General features: G+C 47.6%; 3 protein-coding genes and 1 long non-coding RNA gene across 15 annotated transcripts in view; 1 reads left to right on the top strand and 3 right to left on the bottom strand.

Annotated features, from left to right (window-relative positions):
- On the bottom strand, positions 502-6,744 carry RPL15 (ribosomal protein L15). 3 transcript variants are annotated; one of them, XM_021387644.1, is made up of 4 exons: positions 6,657-6,744; positions 5,327-5,511; positions 2,867-3,003; positions 502-858 (listed from the first exon to the last, which is right to left on the bottom strand). In XM_021387644.1, the coding sequence occupies exons 2-4, from the start codon at positions 5,496-5,498 to the stop codon at positions 553-555; spliced, it is 615 nt and encodes a 204-aa protein (XP_021243319.1). In that variant the 5' UTR covers positions 5,499-5,511; positions 6,657-6,744; the 3' UTR covers positions 502-552. The 3 variants fall into 3 exon arrangements, with proteins under 3 accessions (XP_021243319.1, XP_021243318.1, XP_021243320.1); XM_021387643.1 differs by having other exon boundaries at positions 5,327-5,508; positions 6,657-6,741; XM_021387645.1 differs by having other exon boundaries at positions 5,327-5,508; positions 6,571-6,699.
- Positions 6,778-15,668, top strand: NKIRAS1 (NFKB inhibitor interacting Ras like 1). Of its 6 annotated transcripts, none has more exons than XM_021387638.1 (4): positions 6,826-6,897; positions 7,578-7,773; positions 12,829-13,070; positions 15,305-15,668. In XM_021387638.1, the coding sequence occupies exons 2-4, from the start codon at positions 7,680-7,682 to the stop codon at positions 15,542-15,544; spliced, it is 576 nt and encodes a 191-aa protein (XP_021243313.1). In that variant the 5' UTR covers positions 6,826-6,897; positions 7,578-7,679; the 3' UTR covers positions 15,545-15,668. The 6 variants fall into 6 exon arrangements, with proteins under 6 accessions (XP_021243314.1, XP_021243313.1, XP_021243312.1 ...); XM_021387637.1 differs by having other exon boundaries at positions 6,831-6,897; positions 7,563-7,773; XM_021387639.1 differs by lacking the exon at positions 7,578-7,773 and having other exon boundaries at positions 6,778-6,897.
- On the bottom strand, positions 8,048-12,937 carry LOC110394033. Its single transcript, XR_002435342.1, has 3 exons — positions 12,796-12,937; positions 12,041-12,533; positions 8,048-9,436 (listed from the first exon to the last, which is right to left on the bottom strand). It is a non-coding gene; the product is annotated as an uncharacterized LOC110394033 (long non-coding RNA).
- LOC110394030 (ubiquitin-conjugating enzyme E2 E1) overlaps positions 19,378-22,312 on the bottom strand; it is a 45,692-nt gene continuing 42,757 nt past the window's right edge. For all 5 annotated transcript variants that reach the window (XM_021387633.1, XM_021387634.1, XM_021387632.1 and 2 more), the window contains 2 exons: positions 21,208-21,355; positions 19,378-20,300 (listed from right to left, as the gene is read on the bottom strand). In XM_021387633.1, the coding sequence (XP_021243308.1) occupies positions 20,203-20,300; positions 21,208-21,355 (246 nt within the window). In that variant the 3' untranslated portion in view covers positions 19,378-20,202. The remainder of the gene's footprint in view (positions 20,301-21,207; positions 21,356-22,312) is intronic.

The following is a 22,312-nucleotide window of genomic DNA, read 5'->3' as shown; positions in this document are numbered from 1 at the left end:
ACGGAGCGAGCTGCTCCTTTCCCCTCTGTGCTTTGTTGGTTTAGCCTATGTTTGCAGATAAACAGGCTCAAGAGCTGGTTTCACGCTGAAGACAAAAAAAAAACAAAAACACAGAACTAGTAAAATCTAATTGTCATTAATATTTAATCATCTATAAAAAATAAACCAGCACTTTCAGTTTACATCTCATTGCACATGATCAAAGCGGGCCTTCAGTCTTAACACGGGACACAGTGACACCCACCCAGGGACAGTGAAGAAATACACTCAGGCCACCAGAAGAGGAACATGGACGAAGCCATCAGGCTTTCAACTCACAATGCACCTAGCTTTTTAGCCTTATCAAAAACAAAACCCACCACATTCTATCTAGGTACGTGGTCCAGAATCCTCCCAGATACCATACTATGTTTTCAAAAACCTTTCAATATATAAAAACAAGCGAATTTCTGAAGAATTCTACACTTCTCCACATAAAGCAAGAAGGAGCAGAAGCACTGGTTAAATTCAACAACCCGCATCAGCTTTATTAGACTGCTGTGTTTACAAGAATTAGCGGTAGCGGTGCAGCTGCAGGGTATTGCGCCTTCTCCAGGCAGCACGACGCGAGCCACCAATGGTGTGATGGAATTTGTGGCCCTTGCCCAGACCACGGCTCTTCCTCCCAGCTGACGTCAGCCCACGCATCTCTCTGTGCTTGTGAACGGGCTTGGTGATCCACTGAGTATCAGGGTTGCGCCTGATGGCCTTGTGGAAGGGATCAATCAGGATCACCTCGAAAAACTTGTAAGTGGAATCTTCACCCACCCAATAGGAGTTGAGGACTCTCAGAGCCCCACAGTGACGGCCAGCACGCTCCTGGAGGAAAAAAATAAATGCAAAAGCTGTAAAACCGTGGAAGCGGGGACACTCCTCACACAGAACGATATGAGTAACCCAAACCTAACGTTTTTCTAGAATTTTTCATTTGCCCTGAGCAAAACACTCTCCCTAAAAGAACCATACACTCTCTGGAAGCAAGAACACCTGGAAAAGTAATGTTTAAAGAAATGCTGTATTCAAAAAAGGCTGCTGGAATTCTTAAGTGGGACACGTTTAAAGAACGTAATGAGGAACGCATTTGGTTGACACAATAAAGATCTATTCCATATGCAGAACAGCCCCGCGAGTAAACGCAGAGTTAAAACTGAAGATCACAAGCCACACCTGGGGCTGTGGAACACTCCTGAGAATTATGAAAGACTGATCAATCTGGATGCCCAAAGTTACCAAGGAAAAAAGTATTTCTGGAGGACATAAGCTCATATTGATAGGAAAAAAAAACCAAAAGATTGATATAACAAGCCCACATTATGCTATTCCTATCCTTGGTTGCAGCTGGAAAGAAAAAGTCCTTGTTTAGGAAGCAAAGTAGAATGTAAGTTGAGTTACAGAAGTCAATCTGCCTCTCCTATCAAGATTTCCCCTTTTAACTCTAGGACATTATCATCACTCTGTCACTCTGTAGTGTGATGATATGTAGGTTCATCCTACCTCTACCTCATTGTGATCTCAAACCTATTACTACAGGCATCCACTAACCATCAGCTTACAACTTCTTGCGTATTTCATGTATTTTCTTCAAGTCCTTCTTTTACTCTAGCACGTGGCAGTGACAAATATTAAACATTAAATTACCAGTCACCATCAACCAGCTTCTATGTGGGGATGACAGCTACAATCAAGGCTTGGCATTTTTAGAACATTTTAATCTGAAGAATAGAAACCTTGCAGGAGAAAGCAAGACAGATTCACAACACTATGGACTAAAGCAGAGGGCCGACCACCTCTTTCCATGAGCTGCCACCACAACCAAGCAGTCATCAGACACCTGGGAATAGCATATAAGAGCAGCGCACCATAAGTACTAAGAACAAAGCTTTTTAATTTAAACTCATCACTTTTGTTTAAAAAAAAAAAAAAGAAGTAAATGAAACTAAGAAACAAAACCATAACCACCCCATATACAACTTCCTGATATCTGAATGTTTTTTGACTCTGGGAAAAGTCATCTGCTTAAAGATGTACAAGAATGGAGGCTGCTCATTGCCTTACAATGCCTCTTTTGGGGAGTGCTGCTCATTATTGCAAGTACAACTCCTCAACAGTACTACTGGGGCATTATGAAATTTAGCAAAGTTCTCCTGGATCGAGAGCTTCTATTTTCAGTATTTTAGCAGGTAACAACATTGTTTAACAATTTAAACGACCAGTTTGCACACTTAAGAGCTACCAAAGGTATTTTTAATTTAAACACATCTCTGTCATGCTGTTACCAGATAGTAAGATACAGCAAAGTACACTGCACAGCACTCCTACTACACAAACAGGTGCTACAGACTAAGACAGGAATTTACTTGTATTTTGTGAAAGGACTGTTGTCTAAAGCTGGTAATACATACAACATGGTAGGGAACATAAAGGCAGGATTTAGCGGTGACTGCAGTCACACAGTTGAGCATATTTGAATTTCAAATTCTCATACCTAGCCCTTTGTTTATCAGGCATTTGTCAGTTGCATATCTTTCATTACAAGTATTGCAGCACGCTTCTGAAAGAGGCATACACCATACACTAGAAACTTCAACAAACCACCTTAGTGGTTCTTTCCACATGCCCTACATGCAGAGCATGAATAGGTTTCTCTCATTTGTCTCAATACAGCTTTTCAAGACATTCCGGTGCTCTCCTGCCATCAATATTTGAGATCTTTTACCCAACATGTTAAAGAACAGTTACTAGTTCTGTCGCTGAGCATTTTCCACTTTTACAGACTAGGTGCGACCTCTGTAACTCTAATTTTCTGAGCAATAACAAGAACAGTCACCTCTGCTACAGACTGAAGACTGCGGGCAAACTTCAGCTGGTTGACACCGTGATGCACAGGTTTCCCATAGGTTGCACCTTTTGGGACAGGGCGCTTACGACCACCACGGCGAACACGGACACGGTAGATAACATAACCTAGAAGAAATGGCAATTTAGTGTAGCAAGCACACATTATGGCAAGGCAATTTGGATCCTCATACTGCATTTCATAGAATCATAGAATGCCCTGGGTTGAAAAGAACCATAATGATCATCTGGTTTCAACCCCCTGCTGTGTGCAGGGTCCCCAGCCACTAGACCCAGAGCCACATCCAGCCTGGCCTTGAATGCCTGCAGGCATGGGGCATCCACAACCTCCCTGGGCAACCTGTTCCAGCGTGTCACCACCCTCTGTGTGAAAAACCAATTTCCAACCCCAAAAGCTTTGCATTAAGTGCTGCAATAAAGCAGGTCGTCATACTCATCTCCACTGAAACGTACGACTGTTAAGTTGCTAGCACAGAGCATTTGTGCTACTTCCATTATAACTGAATAGAGTGATGTACAGTTGTCAGCACTTTTTCAGTTCCAAACCAGAGTCTACAGCACCTTTCCGTTACGCATTTCCCTATAAACTAAGAACACACAAAAAAAATCCACCCCAACCCCGCCCTCCCCCCCCTTCAAGAAAGCAATAAAATCACCCCAAAACTAAGGGGCCATACAGTAAAAGCACTATTCAAAAAGCACTGAAGCACAAGTTACCCATAAAACCTACTGAAACATGAGGAAATGAAACAAACCTCACAAATAGGAACAGAAGCTTATATTCTTTACTTTTGTATTGTAACAGAGAACAAACAGGGTGACCTGCTTCAAGGATTTGTCCAGTATTCTCCTGGAGAAACTGGCAGCCTGTGGCTTGGACAGGTACACCCTTTGCTGGGTAAGGAGCTGGCTGGAGGGCCGGGCCCAGAGAGTGGTGGTGAATAGAGTTAAATCCAGCTGGCGACCAGTCATGAGTGGTGTTCCCCAGGGGTCGGTGCTGGGGCCTGTCCTCTTCAGTATCTTTATTGATGACCTGGATGAGGGCATTGAGAGCACCCTCAGTAAGTTTGCAGATGACACCAAGCTGGCAGGAAGTGTCGATCTGCCTGGGGGTAGAGAGGCCCTACAGAGAGATCTGGACAGGCTGGATCTCTGGGCTGAAGCCAACGGGATGAGGTTCAACAAGACCAAGTGCCGGGTCCTGCACTTTGGCTGCAACAACCCCAGGCAGTGCTACAGGCTTGGGGCAGAGTGGCTGGAAAGTTGTATGGAGGAAACGGACCTAGGGGTATTAGTCGACGCTCGGCTGAGCATGAGCCAGCAGTGTGCCCAGGTGGCCAAGAAGGCCAATGGCATCCTGGCTTGTATCAGAAATAGTGTTGCCAGTAGGAGTAGGGAAGTCATTCTCCCTCTGTACTCAGCCCTAGTAAGGCCCCACCTCGAGTACTGTGTCCAGTTTTGGGCCCCTCACTGCAAAAAAGACACTGAGGCCCTGGAGCGTGTTCAGAGGAGGGCGACGAAGCTGGTGAGGGGTCTGGAGCACAGGCCTTATGAGGAGCGGCTGAGGGAGCTGGGATTGTTCAGTCTGGAGGAGGCTCAGGGGAGACCTCATCGCTCTCTATAACTACCTGAAGGGAGGTTGTAGTGAGCTGGGGATCAGCCTCTTCTCTCTTGTAACTAGTGACAGGACGAGGGGGAATGGCTTCAAGTTGCACCAGGGGAGATTTAGGCTGGGCATTAGGAAATACTACTTTTCTGAAAGAGTGGTCAGGCGCTGGAACGGACTGCCCAGGGAGGTGGTGGAGTCACCGTCCCTGGAGGTGTTCAAGAAACATTTAGATATAGCGTTGGGAGACATAGTTTAGAGAGGTTGTTGGTGGTAGGTGGATGGTTGGACTAGGTGATCTTGTAGGTCTTTTCCAACCTAGCTCATTCTATGATTCTATGATTTGCTCAAGTTACAGATTGATGTCCACTTTCTCTGAGTTAGTTTCTCCTATCACTAACTGTTTCCTAACGATCATAGAAATTAAGTAATTTTATCCACTCAAGCACACACAGCTATAAAGTAACTTGTGAAAAAGCCTGGCCTGGGAAAGGAACCCCCAGGCTCCAAACCTGCCCTACTAAAAACACTGGTCAATGGAGCAGTAATAAGGCAGCACAAGGAGAATTGCAGCCTGAACGCACTTGATCTGCCTAATTGGTCACAGGGGATATTAAATTACACAAAATACAGTTTTGGGCTGTAGGCACTGCTACTAAATGAACATACTTATAGGTTTACTTAATTCAGGACATTTCAGGCTTTTCCAGGACATTCAAGCTTCCAGTTTCATCATTCTGCTATCAGTTATAGAAAGAAGCAAGTTGATAAAACCATGGCCACTCCATGAGAAGGCACAGGGACTTCATCCCCATGTCTCATTACCTTGCTTGGCCTTATATCCCAGCCTGCGAGCTTTGTCTGGCCTGGTTGGTCGAGGAGCACGATGCAAGGCAGACAGCTGGCGGTACTGCCAGCAGCGGACACGAAGGAGGAAACGCATCACATCTGACTGCTTTTTCCTCCATAGCTCCTGGATGTACTTGTAGGCACCCATGTTTGGTTACCTGCTGAGACAAGAGATCAATGAAAAAAGGGCAGCACATCTGGCTCCAGAAGCACACAGCTTCCAATAAAAAGACACTGCGCAAAACCATACATACAACACCACCGGTACATAACGTGCTGTTATGCTTTTTTGAATCATTAGTACACTTGGTAATATGGCTCACATTTAGCAGCCTGCAATGAGACACACAGCAGCTACCATTCTCAGCAATTTTCTTCCATTTCATAGAATGCTTTGGGTCAGAAGGCACCCTCAAGTTCCAACCCAACCGCCACGGGCAGGGCTGCCACCCCACCAGACCAGGCTGCAAAGAGCTTCAAGCAACCTGGCCTCAAACGCCTCCAGGGATGGGGCATCCACAGCTTCTCTAGGCAACGTGTGCCAGGGTTTCACCACTCTCTGAGCGAAAAATTTCCTATTTCATTTTCTAATCGTTTGTAAAGAATGTATGAATTGTTCTCTAGCGTTGAACTCCTCAGCTGAGGAGCTACTGCCTCATGAATTGCAGACATCATCAGAACAGAGAATTAAGATCTGAACCAAGTTTTAAATGTCACTCTTTAAAGAGGTATGTGACTAGGAGTGGTCTAGTCCTCACTATTAAGATGGGTTAAGCATCTCTAGGACCTGCTTTGCTCGCACACACCTGGAGCATACAGGTTCCAGCAGCTGGCAGATGTAAGCCAACGCCATCAAACCACCACTCAAATCACAATTAAAAACAAACCAATGAGAGTTCCCTTGTGCAAAAAGCACCCCATGCTCTACTCTTTGAATCAGCCCAGCTGCAGCCGACATCCCACCATCCCATTTCGGGGCTGCATCACGACACGACCCACCGCAAAGCTACACACCAGGTGCCTAACCCAGGCACGCGGCCTGCTCGCCCTCGCAGACCCCTCCCGCCCCACACACAGCCGCCCGCCCGGCTGCCCCCGGCCCGCAGCCCGCAATCAAGCCGTCCGGCGAGGCGCGGCCCGCGGGCCCCGCACCATCCTGCCGCGCTCTGCCGCTTGCCCGCCCGCCGAAGAGGCCCCATCCCGCCCCGCCAGAGCCGCACCGCGCAGGGCCGGCAGCGAGGCGGGCGGATAACCAGCAAGGAGCGGGGATGGGAGCGGATGGAAGGCCAGCCGAGCACTGACGTACCCGGCCCCGATGGCGCCCAACGCCGGAAAGGAAGAGGCCTACCTCCCACAGCCCCTTGCGGCGGCACCACACTTCCGGCGGCGGCCCCGGCGCCTCATGGGTAATGTAGTCCCGGGAGAGCTCAGCCGCTCGCCTCGGCCGCCCGCCGACCCCGCCCCGCCCCGGCCCCGCGCCAGCCAATGAGCGGCAGGGGGCGTGCCCCGGCGCGGCTCAATGGGGCGGCGTGGGACGCTAAGCCCAGGTGCGCGCTCGCGCGGGGGCGGGTGGCGCGCGGGGCCAGGGGCGCGCGCGGCGGGCACGGCTTGGGGCGAGGGGCGAGGGTTGGGGGCATGGGCAGCGCCTGGAGCACCGCCGTGATAGCCACAAACCTGCCGGTTTGGGCCACACAAAGGCGCTTAAAAATAAATCCTACAAAGAAGGCGTGAGGGTTCCTAAACATAAAAATGAAGAATCCTAAAATTAAATAAAACGTCCTGAGGGAAAATCTTGTCGGAGCCTCAGTGCCCGTCCCGAGCCGCTGGCGGCCGTCCTGTGCGTGTGCCCGTGCCGGCCCTGCTGCGGAGCAGGGCTGGGGCCTGGTGCTGGGGGTCTGGTGTCCCCGTCCTGGAGTAGCAGTGTTCCTGGGTGGACTCGGGGCTCACTGGGGAGCAGAGCGAGAGCTAGGCCTTCCCTGGCCACAGCCAGCCCCTTCCGACCCTAAATGTGTGCCCTGCAGGGCTGGTGGCACCGGGCTTGCTCCCAAAAAGGTGCTCGTCACTTCCCAGTGTCACACTGATGCCATTGGCCCTGCAAGAGCCAGCTGGCTTCTGCAGGCTGCCCGCTGGGACCAGCCCCACGCACAGCCTCACACAGACCCCAAAGCCTTAGTGCTGGCTGCCCCGTGCCTCTGACCGCAGTGCCTCCCAGGTTCTGTCTGTGCAGGCCAGAAGCACTGTGTGCGTGTCCTGCGTGTGTCCCTGCCGCTGCCGGCCCCGTCACACTGCTGCATTCGGACAGCGCTCGCCACCCACCGGCCTGGGGACAATGGGGAAGGGCTACAAGGTGGTGGTCTGCGGAATGGCATCTGTGGGGAAAACTGCGATTTTGGAGCAGCTTCTCTATGGAAAGCACACTGTCGGTGAGGTGGTTTTACCTTTCTTTCTTTTTTTTTTTTTTTTTTTTTTTTGGATTGTTTCCTTAAGCAGAATGTTGTGTGTGGGCCCAAAAGTGGTGACCCGGGGCCACTCACTGAGCTAAGGGAGGACAAGAGCGTGGCCTGGGCTTGTCTCAGGGCCTTCTCTGGGACTTGTAGGCCCCTAACGCCTACCAGAAGTGGTTTGGAAGAGCCCTTCTGTGGTGTTCCCAGTTCCAAACTACAGAAGTGCTTAAAAAGAAACAGACACAAAAGCAGATGGTGTGCTCACTGCCCATTTACGCAAATATGCAAACAAGAAATACATTGTTCACTGAAAGATCATAGAGTTATAGAATCACAGAATGGCTCAGGCTAGAAGGCACCTTAAAGCCCACGCAGTTCCAACCCCATGCCATGGGGCTGCCACCACCAGCTCAGGCTGCCCGGGGCCCCATCCAACCTGGCCTTGGGCTTCTCCAGGGATGGGGCATCCGCAGCTTCTCTGGGCAGCCTGTGCCAGTGCCTCAGATGCTGTTGGTGCCTGAAAAGTAAATGGATATGATATGATGATTAGAGAGACTGCTTAGACTTCTGTCATGCCTTCCTAGAATTTGGTTTGGTTTTGGCTCATAGTTAAAGTGCTGGGAAGGAAAACAGCTTTGCTTTAGGTTCCGTTCTGGGCTCCAAGGGCTGTGCAGGGGGAGCATGGAATCACCCCCCCCAGATATCAGATGAAGGGCAATGAATGGTGCCTGCAGGGGGGGGATCTCAGGCCTTTGACAGAGGGCGTCCAGTGTCTGTTTCCTAGGCTGGTGAATTCAATGCTGGGGTGTGCTGTTGGATAAATATTAGGATTTCTAGCTGGCTGCTTGGCAGGCACTGTGCCTTTAAAATTCATGGATAGGAGGAATTTGCTTTGCAAAGCGTGACACTGAGCTGTATGCTAATACCCTTGTTTCAAAGGAGGATTTCCCCTAATGTTGCAGCAACACCTGCTTCCAGCATCCTACCAGCATCCTGCACAGCACCCTGTAGCTCTCAGCGTGAGCTGCAATGCCTGCAGGCTGTGAGTTTTCCCTTGGCCTGCCCCTCGCCTGCCCGGCCAGGTGACCCTCGGTGCTGCGCTATCCCTGCTGCCCTCTGCTGCTCCCCATGCTGAGGCCCAGCAGCTATTTCTGGCTGCTCCCGAGCGTGGCTGCGGTGGCATTGCGTAACGGCGGGATGCTCACTGACATAACGGGGGAGGCCGCGTGCTTGTCCCCAGTCACTCCCTGATGCTCTGCCTGGCTTAATGCTGGGCACCACAGACCTTCCCCTCCTCTCCCTGGAGCTCTGCTGTCTTTCCCCGTGGCTCTGCCATTGCTTTCCAGGGCTAATAGCGAGCCACAAGCCTGTCAGTGCTAGCGAGCCTGCTCCTGGCTCGCAGAAAGCTGGCTTGCCTTCACAAAGGAGCTGTGGCACAGCTGCTGCAGGAAGTGATTAGTGTCCTCCGAGGTTTCACGCTGCTATACTGAGCCTTGGCTTTGAGCCCGTGCTCCTGGCTGCGTGTTGGGAACAGTGCTGCAGGCCCAGTAGCACTGCAGGGTTTTTCCTATGAAAGTTTGCTCCTTCGTGTCTCCCTGGCTTGTCATGGATGAAGTCCTTACATGGTCAGATGCTGGCACTCCTGCAAAGGACATAAAACTGTTAGTGAGTGTCCAGAGGAGGGCTGCAAAGATGGGGAAGGGTCAGGAGCTCAAGGTGTATGAGGAGCGTCTGAGGTCCCTTGGTTTCCTCAGCCCGGAGCAGAGGAGCTGAGGGGAGGCCTCATGGCGGCTGCAGCTCCTCGCACGGAGCAGAGGGGCAGCGCTGAGCTCTGCTCTCTGTGTCAGCGACAGGGCCCGAGGGAACGGCGTGGAGCTGTGTCAGGGGAGGGGCAGGTTGGATATCAGGAAAAGGATGAGATGAGTCCTTGGCTGGGAAAGGAAGCTGGTCCCACAAAACCCAAGCTCTAGCATGGCTTTGCACCTTCTGCAAAAAAGGAAGGTGCTTTTCCTTCAGCGGTGCCTCTACTCAGTGAGGGCTCAGAAAGGAGTGTTCTGCCTTGGGAATGCCGCTGGTGCTTCAACCTGTGGTGAAGCTTATCAGCTAAAGGGGAGGAGATGAGAACTCTTCCTGTAGAAAACACTGTTTTCCTTATCTCTGCCTCCTGACTGCACAAATAGCTGTATGGCCAGGTTGCTCATGACCAGCTACTTCAAGTCATCTAGCTAGCTGGGAATGAAAACTGAATGTTACTCTGGTTAGAACCTGTAATCAGAGAGAATATGCCTTGTTTGGTCTCAGCTTGAGGGACCCGGGGTTTTGGCTGAAAGACTTTCACAGCTCAAAGGTATGGGGGCTCATAAACCAAATGAAGTGTTCATAGACCTTTGTTTCTTAAACAGATAGATAGAGCTGGAGTCAGCTTTGACTTTTAGAAATGCATGAAAATGAAGCTGAGCATATGTAACTGAGGGTCACAGCCATGGCTCTGGTTGGTGGGACCAGTACCTGAACTGGCAGCTAAATCCAGACATGCTGGCTCCTGTCGGTCAAACTCCAAAGACCTGTCTAGCTCTTCTCTGAGTCGTGCATTTCTTCATCTTCAGTCTAGTTTCCAAAGAAACCATGAGACTTATTGCTGTAATGCTGACCCTAACCCTTCTTCCCTATGGCTTCCAAACCTGAAAGCTGGTTCCATCAGCATCACAACAGTGGATACTTCCAAATCTGTTTCTGTAAGTTTAGGAAAACTGGTGGCAGGAGATAGAGCAAAGCCACCCGTGCTGTGGCAGCCTGGGGGCAGCAGCTCCAGGCAGAGCTGCCTTCAACCCTGGGTGAAGGGGGCAGGATAGAAGGGGATGCCCATCAAGTCGGCAGCAGGGCGGGGGGGATGGTGCCAGGCACCAGGCTTCCCTCATCAGTTCTCCTGCTCATACAACAGCACATGTCTGAATGAAGGTCAGGAAAGTGTTGAGATGGGATGTGCTAACCAGAAGTGCAAATAGCAGTGTCAGCAGGACACTGCTGAAGTAGAGCCTAGAACAAAGTGACAAGGGTACGACTGAAAACTGTCCGTGTTTGCTGAGTAACCTACTTGCAGTGCTTCCTCCCCCTGCGTGTGCAGGTGAAATTTCACCTCTGGAAACTGATCCTGATGCACAAATTCCAGCTCCTTCCAAAGCGTCCAGTCCCCCACTCTGCCATTTAACGTCAAAATTTGTTGCTCTGTTCTGCTGACTTGCCTCGCAGGTCTTAATTTTTCCTCTTCATTTTCAAGGAGGATGTTAAAAGACATAATTTCCACTGCTACTTTTAATGCCATTAGGAAGAGACTGTCACAGGAGAATGCGGATATATTAAAGGCTACTGAATTACAGTGCAGCATTTAGGTGATAAAAACCTGCCCAACATTATTCATGGCTTTCTAAAATGAAAATGCAGGTACTTACGGTTCATTCCTTCTTGCCAAAGCAGTATTTACTGATGCTAGATTCTTCCTTGACCTGTCTGTACAATGAGATGAAGCAGAGCAAGAAAAAATAGTGCTATATCCAGAAGACCTACTTTCGTCTTTAAAAATGCCCTTGTAACACATTCTCCAGCTGCACAGAATGTGTTCACCCTTTTTGTTTTTATTAGCCTTTGTTTTGTTCTGCTCTTAGTTGTGCTCTTGCATGCTAGCATGGCTATATTTGGAGGCAAAATAAATTAATTGGTTGCAAACCTAATAAGAGTTTTGATCTATGCAGGCTGCACAAAGAGGGGCAAAGAGAACAGCTTGTGCCACTTTCCTGCTCAGGAATGCTGCATATATCATGGGAAATGATGTGCGTGGGTGGAATTCTTTAGCTTGTTTGTCAATGCAAAGTATTTTGAATACTGTCACTGAATATAGCAAAATCCTTATTTTCACAGGCCAGATAATCCCTCGTGTTTTCTTATACAATGCACTAATATGGTTCCCTTTTGGCAGACAAAGGGAACAATGCAGTACTCATTACTGTAGCCCTGCACCAGCGAACAGTCCCTGTGTATAGGAATGCAGTGGAGGCAAAAATATGGCTTGCAGAGGGTTGATGTGAATTCTTCAAACTAGCCCTGACAGTAACCCAGCTGCATTATGCAGTTTGTTGGGACCTGCAGCCATCTGGACCTGCATCCAGGGCGACCACGAAGCTAAGAAGATCCATGTGTTTTCAAGGTTTGGCTTGGAAAATAAAGTTTTAATTAATTCAGAGTAACGTACCTCATATTGCCTCCCATTTACTGTGGGGAGGGGAAGGAAGGAGAGCCGGTATGCAGATAGTTACCATGGAGCAGGTGAGATATATGGGAGCTTGATACCTTGTGCATGCTCTTACCCTGCAGTAAATGAGCTCGCTCCTATTAGCAAATCTGAGTCATGTTAAATCCCTAAGGGATGGAAAAAGCTCACTATGTGTTTGGGTAAATATAGCACGCAACTTTGCTTGCATACAAACATCCTCTTCCCTTTTTGGCTTGGTTTCACGTGTTGGTTAGTTGTTCCACCAAGGCACATTCATTTCCAGAACTACTCCTTTGGCTCCTGCTTCTGCAGTACAATCCAGCCCAGCATGAAGCAGAGGAGTAGGCTCAAGATGTCAGTACTTGCCTCTCTGGTGTTCCTTGGCTGTTCTTCCCTAAGGGTATGTTTGGGCAGGCCCATTTGCAGTGTTTGGCACAGAGCTGGTACACTGGGTGGTTGGAGTTTGGGAAACCTGGGGGAAGAGCCATATATCTTATCACATCCTGCGCTTACATGTCGTATAGATTAATTTTACAGGCTCATATATTAGATGGCTGTATTTACATGGTGTCACTACTGTAAATAGCTGGCGTGGTGATCTATGGATACAGCCCTTGCATGACAATCGAGGTCGAATACAGGTCAAATCACCCTGGAAAAATATGAGCTGAAAGCTATTGCAGGGTAAAGTTCTGCCGCACCGCGAGCATTTATTATAGTGGTGCTGTACTTACGGCAGCTGACCCTTCCCGCTTGTTTTAAAACAGGTTTAGAAGAGGGTGCCACAATGGAAGATGTGTACTTGGCATCGGTGGAGACGGACCGAGGTGTGAAGGAGCAGTTGCGGCTGTATGACACCAGGGGTCTGCAGGAGGGTGTGGAGCTGCCGAAGCACTACTTCTCTGTTGCCGATGGCTTCATTCTTGTGTATGCCATCACCAGCCTCGAAGCTTTCCAGAGGGTCGAACTGCTCAAAAAAGAGATCGATGTCTTCAGAGACAAAAAGGAGGTAAACGCTGGTACCCTAGCTGCTTGGCTTATTGGCGTATCAGCGATAGGAAGTAACGTTACAAAGCGTAAGGTTGGACTCTGTGAAACTTGCATAGAATGGAAAACAAACGCGCCCACAGCCTTGGGCAATCCAGCCAAAGGGAGCTTTCTCATGCTGGGGAAGCCTCATTCACATGCCGTGCAGCTCGAACAAATAAAGTGTAGGGTTGTTTTTTTCTTACTTCCTCTACTGCAGCTAAAATCCAGTTAGCTGAATGCACCAGTTAGGACGCTTATGAGTAATAAACCATATGGTCTACAGCAGTGCAGTTCTTATGGTGTTTTTTCTTTTTTTTAGGTATTGTACATGGGAAGTCAAGTGCACAGAATAATGTAACGAAGGACATTATTTTTGTTTGTTTTGTATTCACATACTTGAGGGCTTACAAACTAGTGTAATTGACAGTGGGTCTCCCAGACATTAGTCAATTGGCAAAGCGGCTTTAATGTATCTTAACAACCATACTGAATCAATTCAATTGTGTGAAATGACTGCTCTATTTTCCCTTAGAAAGCAGCTAGTGTTTTCAGCTGACAGTGTTCCAGCTTAGCTAAACAAATATAACTTGCATGTGGCATTAGCATTATGGCTTTTCTTACAGTATCTTTGTTTTCTCCAGTAGCTTTCCCTGCTAAATATCTTTAGCCTACAGCCCTCCAAATGTCTATTTCATGCTGTTTAGAAAAAGTGCATGAAGAATTAATTGGGTAATGGTAGGGAGAGACTTTCCAAAGAGTAACTTGGGCAGTACTCAGGCAAGTACTGCAGGAAGGCAGGCTCAGAGCTTGAGGGCAGTCAAAAATGGAGGCAGAGAGGTATGTTGGCTGGCCAGGCTGGCGTGAGCTGCACGCTGTTGGGGTACGGACGTCAGGAGTATGGCAGTTGGCCACAGCCACCCTGTGGGACCAGAGGAGGTGACAGGCAGGAGATTCTCCCAGGCATCGTGTTTCTATTGAAAAATAGTGGAGCCCACAGCAGGCTGGATAAGTTAGTTTTATTCCTCTGATCTCTATTGCATGCAAAATACTCTCTGAAGGTGAGATCAAGAGTCCTTAGAAAAGCACCAGCAGCCTTAAAGTCTCTGCAGCCGTAACCAGATTCAGGATGCATCTCCATCTGTGTTGCCTCTGAGCTGGCAAGCCTTTGCCCTGCTGAGCAGCACAGCCTTGTGCCATGCAGCCGGGGACAGAAAGCACAGGTGGCAGCCTCCTTCCTCTCCTCAGCATGCTCCTTGAAGCTTGGCCTATTTTTGTACTGAATGGAGATTGCGTTCTCTCACACTGGCAGAGTTTGACCATAGGCAAAATTCAGTTGGTAAAAGAACTGGAAAATGATAGCTTCTTACAAAGGGGAGAACGCCTACTTAAACAGCATGGGCTGCTGTAGAAAGGAAAGAGAGCCTCAGAGTTCACAGGAACAGGACAAACTCTAGCTGGAGAGAAACAGGAGACATCCCGGAGGCAGCCTGATGAGCAGGAAAGGGCCAGCAGGAGTGGCCATGGCCAAAAGCCCAGTCATGGGCAGAGGACTTCATTGCTTTGGGTTTGTCAAACCACCATGGAGTGCAGAGATGAGACCAGAGTTCAAGTAAGGACCTTGCACTATAAATATAGGCATGGTTTCCCCCATCGACTGATGCTGTTAAAACAATTTTAGAAAGTGGTTAAGTTAAACCAAGCAGAAATGGTAGCTTCAGCGCTGGCTGGAGGAGAGGCAGCAGGCAGCTCCCAGGGCTGTCTACACCTGCTGCCTGGGGCTTGGACACAAACAGGCTGGGCAAAACCTTTGTATCCAGGCCTTCCCTGCTGCCATGTACCACTTCCATTTCTCAAGCATCTGCTGCTCTGACCCACTCAGATGCCACACTCGTGTTACTTCATTAGGGCAGCTCAATTGCAAAGTAAATGGAGAATAGGACTGTTTAACTTCTGCTCTCTTGGGTACAGCTTCCCTTTAAGCAACCTGTGGGCTAAGTCTTGCGTATCTTATAATTAAAGCGGCTCCCAGGCCACACGTAGACAAGGCAAGTTTGAACCCCTGACTCTACTCTTCCAAATGATAGGCAGCTTGCCTTGTGCCAGTGCTAAGTTAAAGAGCAGGCCTGAACTGTGTTGCTGCACGTCTGCTGTTTAAAGGCACTGTGAATGGTGGATGCTCTTTGCACAAAGCTCACCCGTTCATTTTATTTGTAGGTAACAGTTATTGTCTTGGGAAACAAAATGGACCTCCTGGAGCAAAGACAAGTGGAAACAGAAGCAGCACAGCAATGGGCAAGGGCTGAGAAAGTGAGACTGTGGGAAGTGACTGTGACAGATCGGAAAACACTGCTTGAGCCATTCACCTTCCTAGCGAGCAAACTCTCCCAGTCCCAGAACAAATCAACATTTCCCTTGCCTGGAAGGAAGAGCAAAGGGAATAACTGCGATAACTAAGCTCCCTTTAATGCTGTCTGCTGTAGCCAGGTGCAACCTAAATCCTTTCTATGCCTTTTGCTTCACGCGGTTTCACTTAAAGCAATAATCTCATTCAGCAATAAATCAGCAAGCTTATGGCTAAGAGGTATTCTTCCTTCTCGTGGACTTGGCTTGAAGAAGTCACTGATGGTAAAGCCTTGAAAAGCGCTTAATGAGGGGAGCTATCTTGCAACAAGGCTGAGGAGGGTGGGAAAGAGGCAGGGGCTCACCTCTTCTGCAGGGGCTTAGACTGTCCCTGAGTACAACCATAGAGGGAAACAATCCTTCAGATCTATGGCACCTGTTCACACGTAGAACTACCTGTAGTGAAGCTGTAAATGTGGAGAGAGGATACGTCTGAAACAGCAGCAGTCCTATGACCTTAAGCAGGGAGCCCCTTGGTCACAGTATTTCGGATGCTGCAGGGGGCTCAGGTCAGGGTGTTGTTGGAGGAGAAGTGTTGAGGTAGGAGGAGTACATACCGACAGATTTAGCTGTCGGAGCTCTGTTAGTGTCTGAAAATAATAACAGAAGGAAACAATGTCTCATGAGAGATCCTAGACCAGATCTACCCTAACGCAAAGCTTGTCAGCAAAGTCTGGCAAGTAGTACCTTCAGCTCAGGAATTTGTACAAACCAGAAAAGCTCTCACAGTACTCAACTCAACTCAACACAGTACTTAACTGCGACCTGATGGACAACATAGCAGTATAAAGTTTTGTTCCAACATGTCCAGCGCAAATCAGTCACATTACCACAGGTGCTAATTTTACTCAGAAATGGTATGGAACAAGCAGGAGGTACTTCACCAGGCTCTGCTCAGTGCCTTGTGAAATACTCCTGCCCAGCAGGAGAGTGAAGCCACAGCAACCCACAGCCTGTACAAGGCTGCAGGCTGGAGTACACCCGGTACAAAGCGCTGCGCTGCTTGCTGAGAGGGGCTGGGGGGTGCAGGTTGCCGCCTGCTGGGAACAACCTCACAGCAAATGCTCAGAAATCCCTGTACAAATGGCCTTGGTCTTAATGTGCCGTGCATCATACAGCAGCAGGAGCACAGCTTTATGTGGTTTGACACTCTGTGTTGGTAAACCTGTCCCAGGTCAGCCTGTTAAACTGTTAAACCAAATAAAATTGCCTACAAAGGGACAATGAGCAGCTGTTCCCAGAGAGAGGGGCCAGCTTTTGGCTTCTAACAACCTTAATACACTGATAGCACCTTTTCTCTGTATTTGAAGGAAGGAGTGGGGAAAGAGAGCAAACTGAAGTACCTAGTTCCTTAATTTACCATGAGATTAATGTTGCTTTGAACAAATATTGAGAATTTCACTGTGAGTCAGCAAAACCACGAGCAATATTTGCACTGTCATATCATAACTGCTAAATAGTGTGCTTAATGATCACAATTAGGCTGTATGCTTCTTCCTGAATCCTGGCAAATAATCTCTGTCAGCATTACTAATGCCAGAGCAACAGTATAATCCACTGAAAATTAAGCAAGTATTCCTACCTTTATAATGAAGCTAGACGAAACTGTTTATGTGCTTTGCTCAATGCAGTTTGGATTGCCGTTGCCACCAAGTCAGATAAGAGAGCAATTACGAATGAGCAAGCCCCTGCAATGCCCTGCTAGAGACATACAATTGCTTCCATTGCAACACTGCAGCTGAGTAAGCACTACAGCACGACCTCCCCCAGCCTGGCCAGCAATAGTCATCGTGCCCAGCGATGCTGCAGAACAACACTCCCTCCTCACTCATTTCCTACAGTACACGTGTACCCGCAGTTCTCCCCACCCAGAAGACTGCGTGCACAGAATCTGCCTGTGTGCTTGGGAAGCAGGGCAGCAGTGGTTCACCTATGTGCTGCAACTTTTCATTGAGGAATTGGCTGTGTTCCTCCTCTTCAGCTTTGCAGAACCTTTTACCAGGAAAGGACTTGATTCAGCTATGTATCAGTAAAAAAATACGGAACACCTCTGCTAACTACGTACTGTCACCGAGGCTGACTCCTGAGCAATGGGAGTGTGGGCCAACAAGTGAAACCAGCTGGAATTAGCTTAGAACGTGGAGATGGAAGGAATGGAGATAACCAGTTCCTGTCCAGTTCTGCTAGGACAGACGTCACCTGTGGTCTGCAGGGGCTGGGTCACACAAGATCAGCTTGCTCCCTCACCCCCTGGACACTCACGTTTTGGCAATGCTTTAAGAATAGCAGAGGAAAAGGGATCTTTTAAGTGACTAACACTATGTTTCCAAACAGGTTACGTAAAGTCTAACATGTTATCTTTGATTTAGTTAAACTCATTTCCAGATCATTTTGGGCATCCGCATAAACAACCACCACCCATTGTTTTATCTAATAGGCTTACCCTGATGCTTTCTAAGCACTCAAATCAACTGCCTTTTCTAAACAGCACAGTATTTTATTGGCCAGCAATGGAAATGGTAGTTTCTCTTCTGCAAACAATCTGCACTCAGTGGCTGTACTGAGTCAAAGTGAAACTCACTGTAGTACAGTTTTACCTTGGGTTAATAAGTAAAGCACATCTGTACAGGGTATAAAGTAGTAGTGCCAGGGCAGGAAATGTATTTTGTCCTTTTTTGTTCTACCGATTCAAAAGTCTGTCCTAGGTCATGAGGATCATTTATGTACACAAGATGATAAACAATTTTAAAAAAAGAAAAAACCCAAGAAATAGGCAAATTGAACCTCCTTTCTCCATTTGTTACCACCCTAAATTAGCTTCGCCTCCACTGCCAACCGCAAGAATTAATCTGGCATGTACTGGTAGCACAAACCAAGGAACAGACAAAAACCTACAGAGGTGATGTACATCCTCACACAGGAAAGCGGAGGAATGAATGAATTTTAGAGTTCCTTACCAGAGATGCCCCTGGTGTGATGTAGCTATATGCTAGTGATTTTTCTAGGCTGAGCTGAACAGCTGTGGGAACCCACACACCAGGACACAAGTTGTGTTGAAAGAAGACAGTTTAGCAGATGAGGTTAACATACTACTACCTACAACTACCCAACAAAGGAGAGGTGCCTGTACTTAAACTACCTGGGACCAAATTAGATTTGATCTTTAAATAGATAGGAAGCATATAAAACAAACGTACGTGGAATGTAAAGTACAAAAATAAATCCGTGAGAACAGACGAACACATCGCACTCAGAAGAATGTGGCAACGTGATGTACTTGCCATGTGAAAATGAATCTGTCCTTCCGGCCTTTACCTTGAGGGAGTGGTCAAAAATGCCATCTTCCCAACTAACTACCCTGTTGCCACACTCTTCAATGTAAACACTCTATCTCTGGGAGATAATCTTTTGAGCTAGTTGAAGGATCTACAGGTTAAGCCTCCTTTACGGTGTCTTCTGTGTCTTCGGCTGGCTTCCCAGGACACTACTCTTTCTCCTCTTTCACGTGGAAATTGATGACTCCATCGGAAAACCACAGGGACGTTCTCTTCTTCCTCTCTCCTTCTGCCCATTTCCCTTCCAATGGTCTTATGCTCTTCCTGCTGTACTTCCAAATAATGCAACACTCCTGAGAAGACAATACTGTGAAAACTTGAGCTAAAAAATAACTGGGGGCTATACGAGCCTGTGTAACACCTACACAACGAATGTGTGGTCGTTCACTGTACGCTTGTCTAGAAGCGTCTTCCCAAAACAGAAGCAGATGGCGCACTCACCTGCAGAGCTCACCTGTCTTTGTAAGGAATGCAATCCTTGAAATGCACTGGGAGACACTGTTCTGGCAAAGTGATAAAGCAAGTCACTAACACTACGCAGAAGTCTCTTCCTCTTTTTTTTTTTTCTTTTTTTTAAACATCTTTTTATTAGCACAGTAACAAATGCAGACTTAAGTAGCCCACAACATACAACCAATCCACTGAGTGACTCCTATTCCACGCCTTACAATTAAACAGCTTAAGGTATTTCACTACAAGTTGCCATTAGTCCTGATTAAAACCTTTATTCTTCTCACAAAGATAGATTGGCTTATAAAATAATACATTAGCTACTTCTCATTTCATATACCAGGCCATATATCCCCCTCTCTGTATCACAGACCATGAGATGACAGTCTTTAAAAAGGATTTGTTAAATACCGATGCGCCCTCTATAGGGGAAAACAATCCCAACATCTTTTTACAAAAAACAAAGCAAAACAAAACAAATGAACAAACCCAACCCAGAACAAAATAACCCCTCCCAAACCGAAAACAAAACAAAAAGCAAAAAACAGTGTGTAGAGTCTTGAAAGGACTTTTACATAAACGCCAACATATGTACCTGTACAAAATTAAGCTGTTTTATCTTTTACATATTGCAAGCAAACTGAAAACCAAAGAAATCTAAGTTTACATTCTTCTCGGTACTATATGTGAGCTAATATTGCTGAACTAATTACAGTCTTAAAATATGCTATTCCCAATTCTAGCTGTCTACTGTAGCAAGATACCTTAAGTTACAACAACAAAATCTTAGGAAATAAAAGACTGAATAAAATCTGTTATAGAAATACCCTACTCTTTACCAGCACCCTCCCTCCCCCCCACCCCTTCAAAATCATAAGCAGCTCTTTCCATCACAGACAAATAATGTAAGTTTGACAAAAATCCAATTTATGTAGCGTATCTTTTGGTCCATTGTCTGGCCATTCTGTCATGCTCTGCTCTGTTAGTCATATACTGAGTGGCAATGCTTCCAACCAGGGGGTCAGCTGAAAAGGAAAGAAGAGAAAGACCCACTTATTTCAGAAGAGCATAAATTTAATGCAAAGGAATAAAGATAGGTACATCACAACAACATAACTATACTGAACTGATGGTCTACATCTTCATCAATTTGTGTTTATTTATGGTAACGTAGAGGTCTATTATTTGATAAAGTAGGAAATGCTAACTGAAGTTTTAAGGAGTTTAAAAGACAACAGTCCAACAGTCACACAATAGTTATATTTTGCATTCCTGAAAACTTTCACTGATTCATGTGTTTATTATACCTTTTCTAAAAGTGCCTGGGACATACTCATTGCTAAGTGTACTTGTATTGATATAAATCTGGCTTCTGGGAAAGATCAGATCACAGGGAGAGGTTTTATCTCTACAAGACAATTATTTTATTATACATAATGCAGCATGAACTCCACTGTTTCTCATCTTTTATAGACTTATATGGGATTATAACATCTGAAATTGACTTTGTAAACAAAGACATATTCCCCTTAACTCATGTCGATAATGGATGGGGCTAGGGAAGCACAGGACTACTTTTGGCATAGCTGGTCACTGGTTTTAAATAGATGGTGGAAAGGAAAAGGCTAAACCACTGGTTTTTGCAACTGCATTTGTGTCTTTTATAGCTGTTTACAGAGTTACAGCAGTTCTATGAAACAGCAAAACATATTTAACCCTCACCCCAAACTAGGGCAGGTTAGAAAGGGAAGGAGCTGTCCCCTGCAGGAGAAGCACAGCTTTCCCTGCAGCTCTGCCTGCGGCACAGGTGGGTGCAGCAGCCTGGGGTGGGTGCATGGCTGCCACCTCCTCCCGCCCCTCTCCTCGAGATGCTGGGATGAGACAGGGCGAGGTGCGGGTGCAAGGCAGCAGGAGGCTGCACAGGGCACTTACCCGGGTTGCAGTCTGTGAGGAGGGAGCAGATGGAGAGGAGAACTTTAGAAATGGTTAATGCTGGACTCCAGTTGTCTTTTAAAATGTCCAGGCAGATGACGCCTTGGCTGTTAATGTTACAGTGATAGATCCTTGTCCGGAACGTTACCTGCAAGAAATGACTATTAGATGGTGCGCTGGCATCACACGGCACCACATGTGATGCGGCAATAAACGATAACAGCCGTGATTCTGACTTGACAGGCAGTAAAAACCCAAGTGAAACCAGCAATAAACGCAGAGGAGCCCACGCCGCGGAGCCCAGGGCCCGCCGGCCCTCAGTGCGGGGGGGCCGCGCCGGGCGCTCCCTCAGCCGGACGCGCTGCCCGCGCCCTCTGGCGGCGCCCGGCGGGATGAGGAGGGCGGGAGCGGACCTGGTGCTTTAACACCGCACACCAACATATTTCTCCCCTTGCGCTCCAGACATTTGTAAAAGCCTCCCGCTAAGGCACGGTGCTGTGCAGCCACGGCTCCGGCCATTCAGAGACGCCAGCTGGATTTTATTATTGTCAAATTTAGGAGATGCAACTGAGCTGGGCAACGTGCCACGCAAGTTATCCGAAAGGGAAACAAAAGCACCACAAGACACAGCAGGGGAACACAATGCAACCTGCAGCAAGGCCTCACTCTGATGTTCCTGATGAACAGTGACAACAAATTTGGTGGAACTTGCATGAATTAGGATTATCTGCATGAATAAAGGTTGTTGGGTTCACGTCCTAAATCCTCAGAATTTGTCAGCTATCCACACCCACAAATTTTACTGTCTGTTTATAGGTCACGGGGGTATTTGCGAAACGCATTTGATAAGTGTGTGGTATGGCAGAACACCACGCTGGTGCTTTCCCTGGAGGTTAATCCAGCCCACACATAAAACTTGCCAGTCAACCCTCGTGTTTTTTTTTTCCTGCAGTCTTTCTGATGCAAACATTTGGCTCACGACTTCCCTGTCTCAGGCTCCAGGAGCAGGCGTGGGGTCACACAGCTGCAGAGCTCCGGTACCCTCTGCTTTCCCTGTCCTGCATCTATTCCCATTTCCGACGCATGGAATGCTCCTGCTATTTTT

Source organism: Numida meleagris, chromosome 2 (assembly GCF_002078875.1).
Source record: "Numida meleagris isolate 19003 breed g44 Domestic line chromosome 2, NumMel1.0, whole genome shotgun sequence".
Taxonomy (NCBI): Eukaryota; Metazoa; Chordata; class Aves; order Galliformes; family Numididae; genus Numida; species Numida meleagris.
This window is presented reverse-complemented; position numbering and strand designations above follow the sequence as displayed.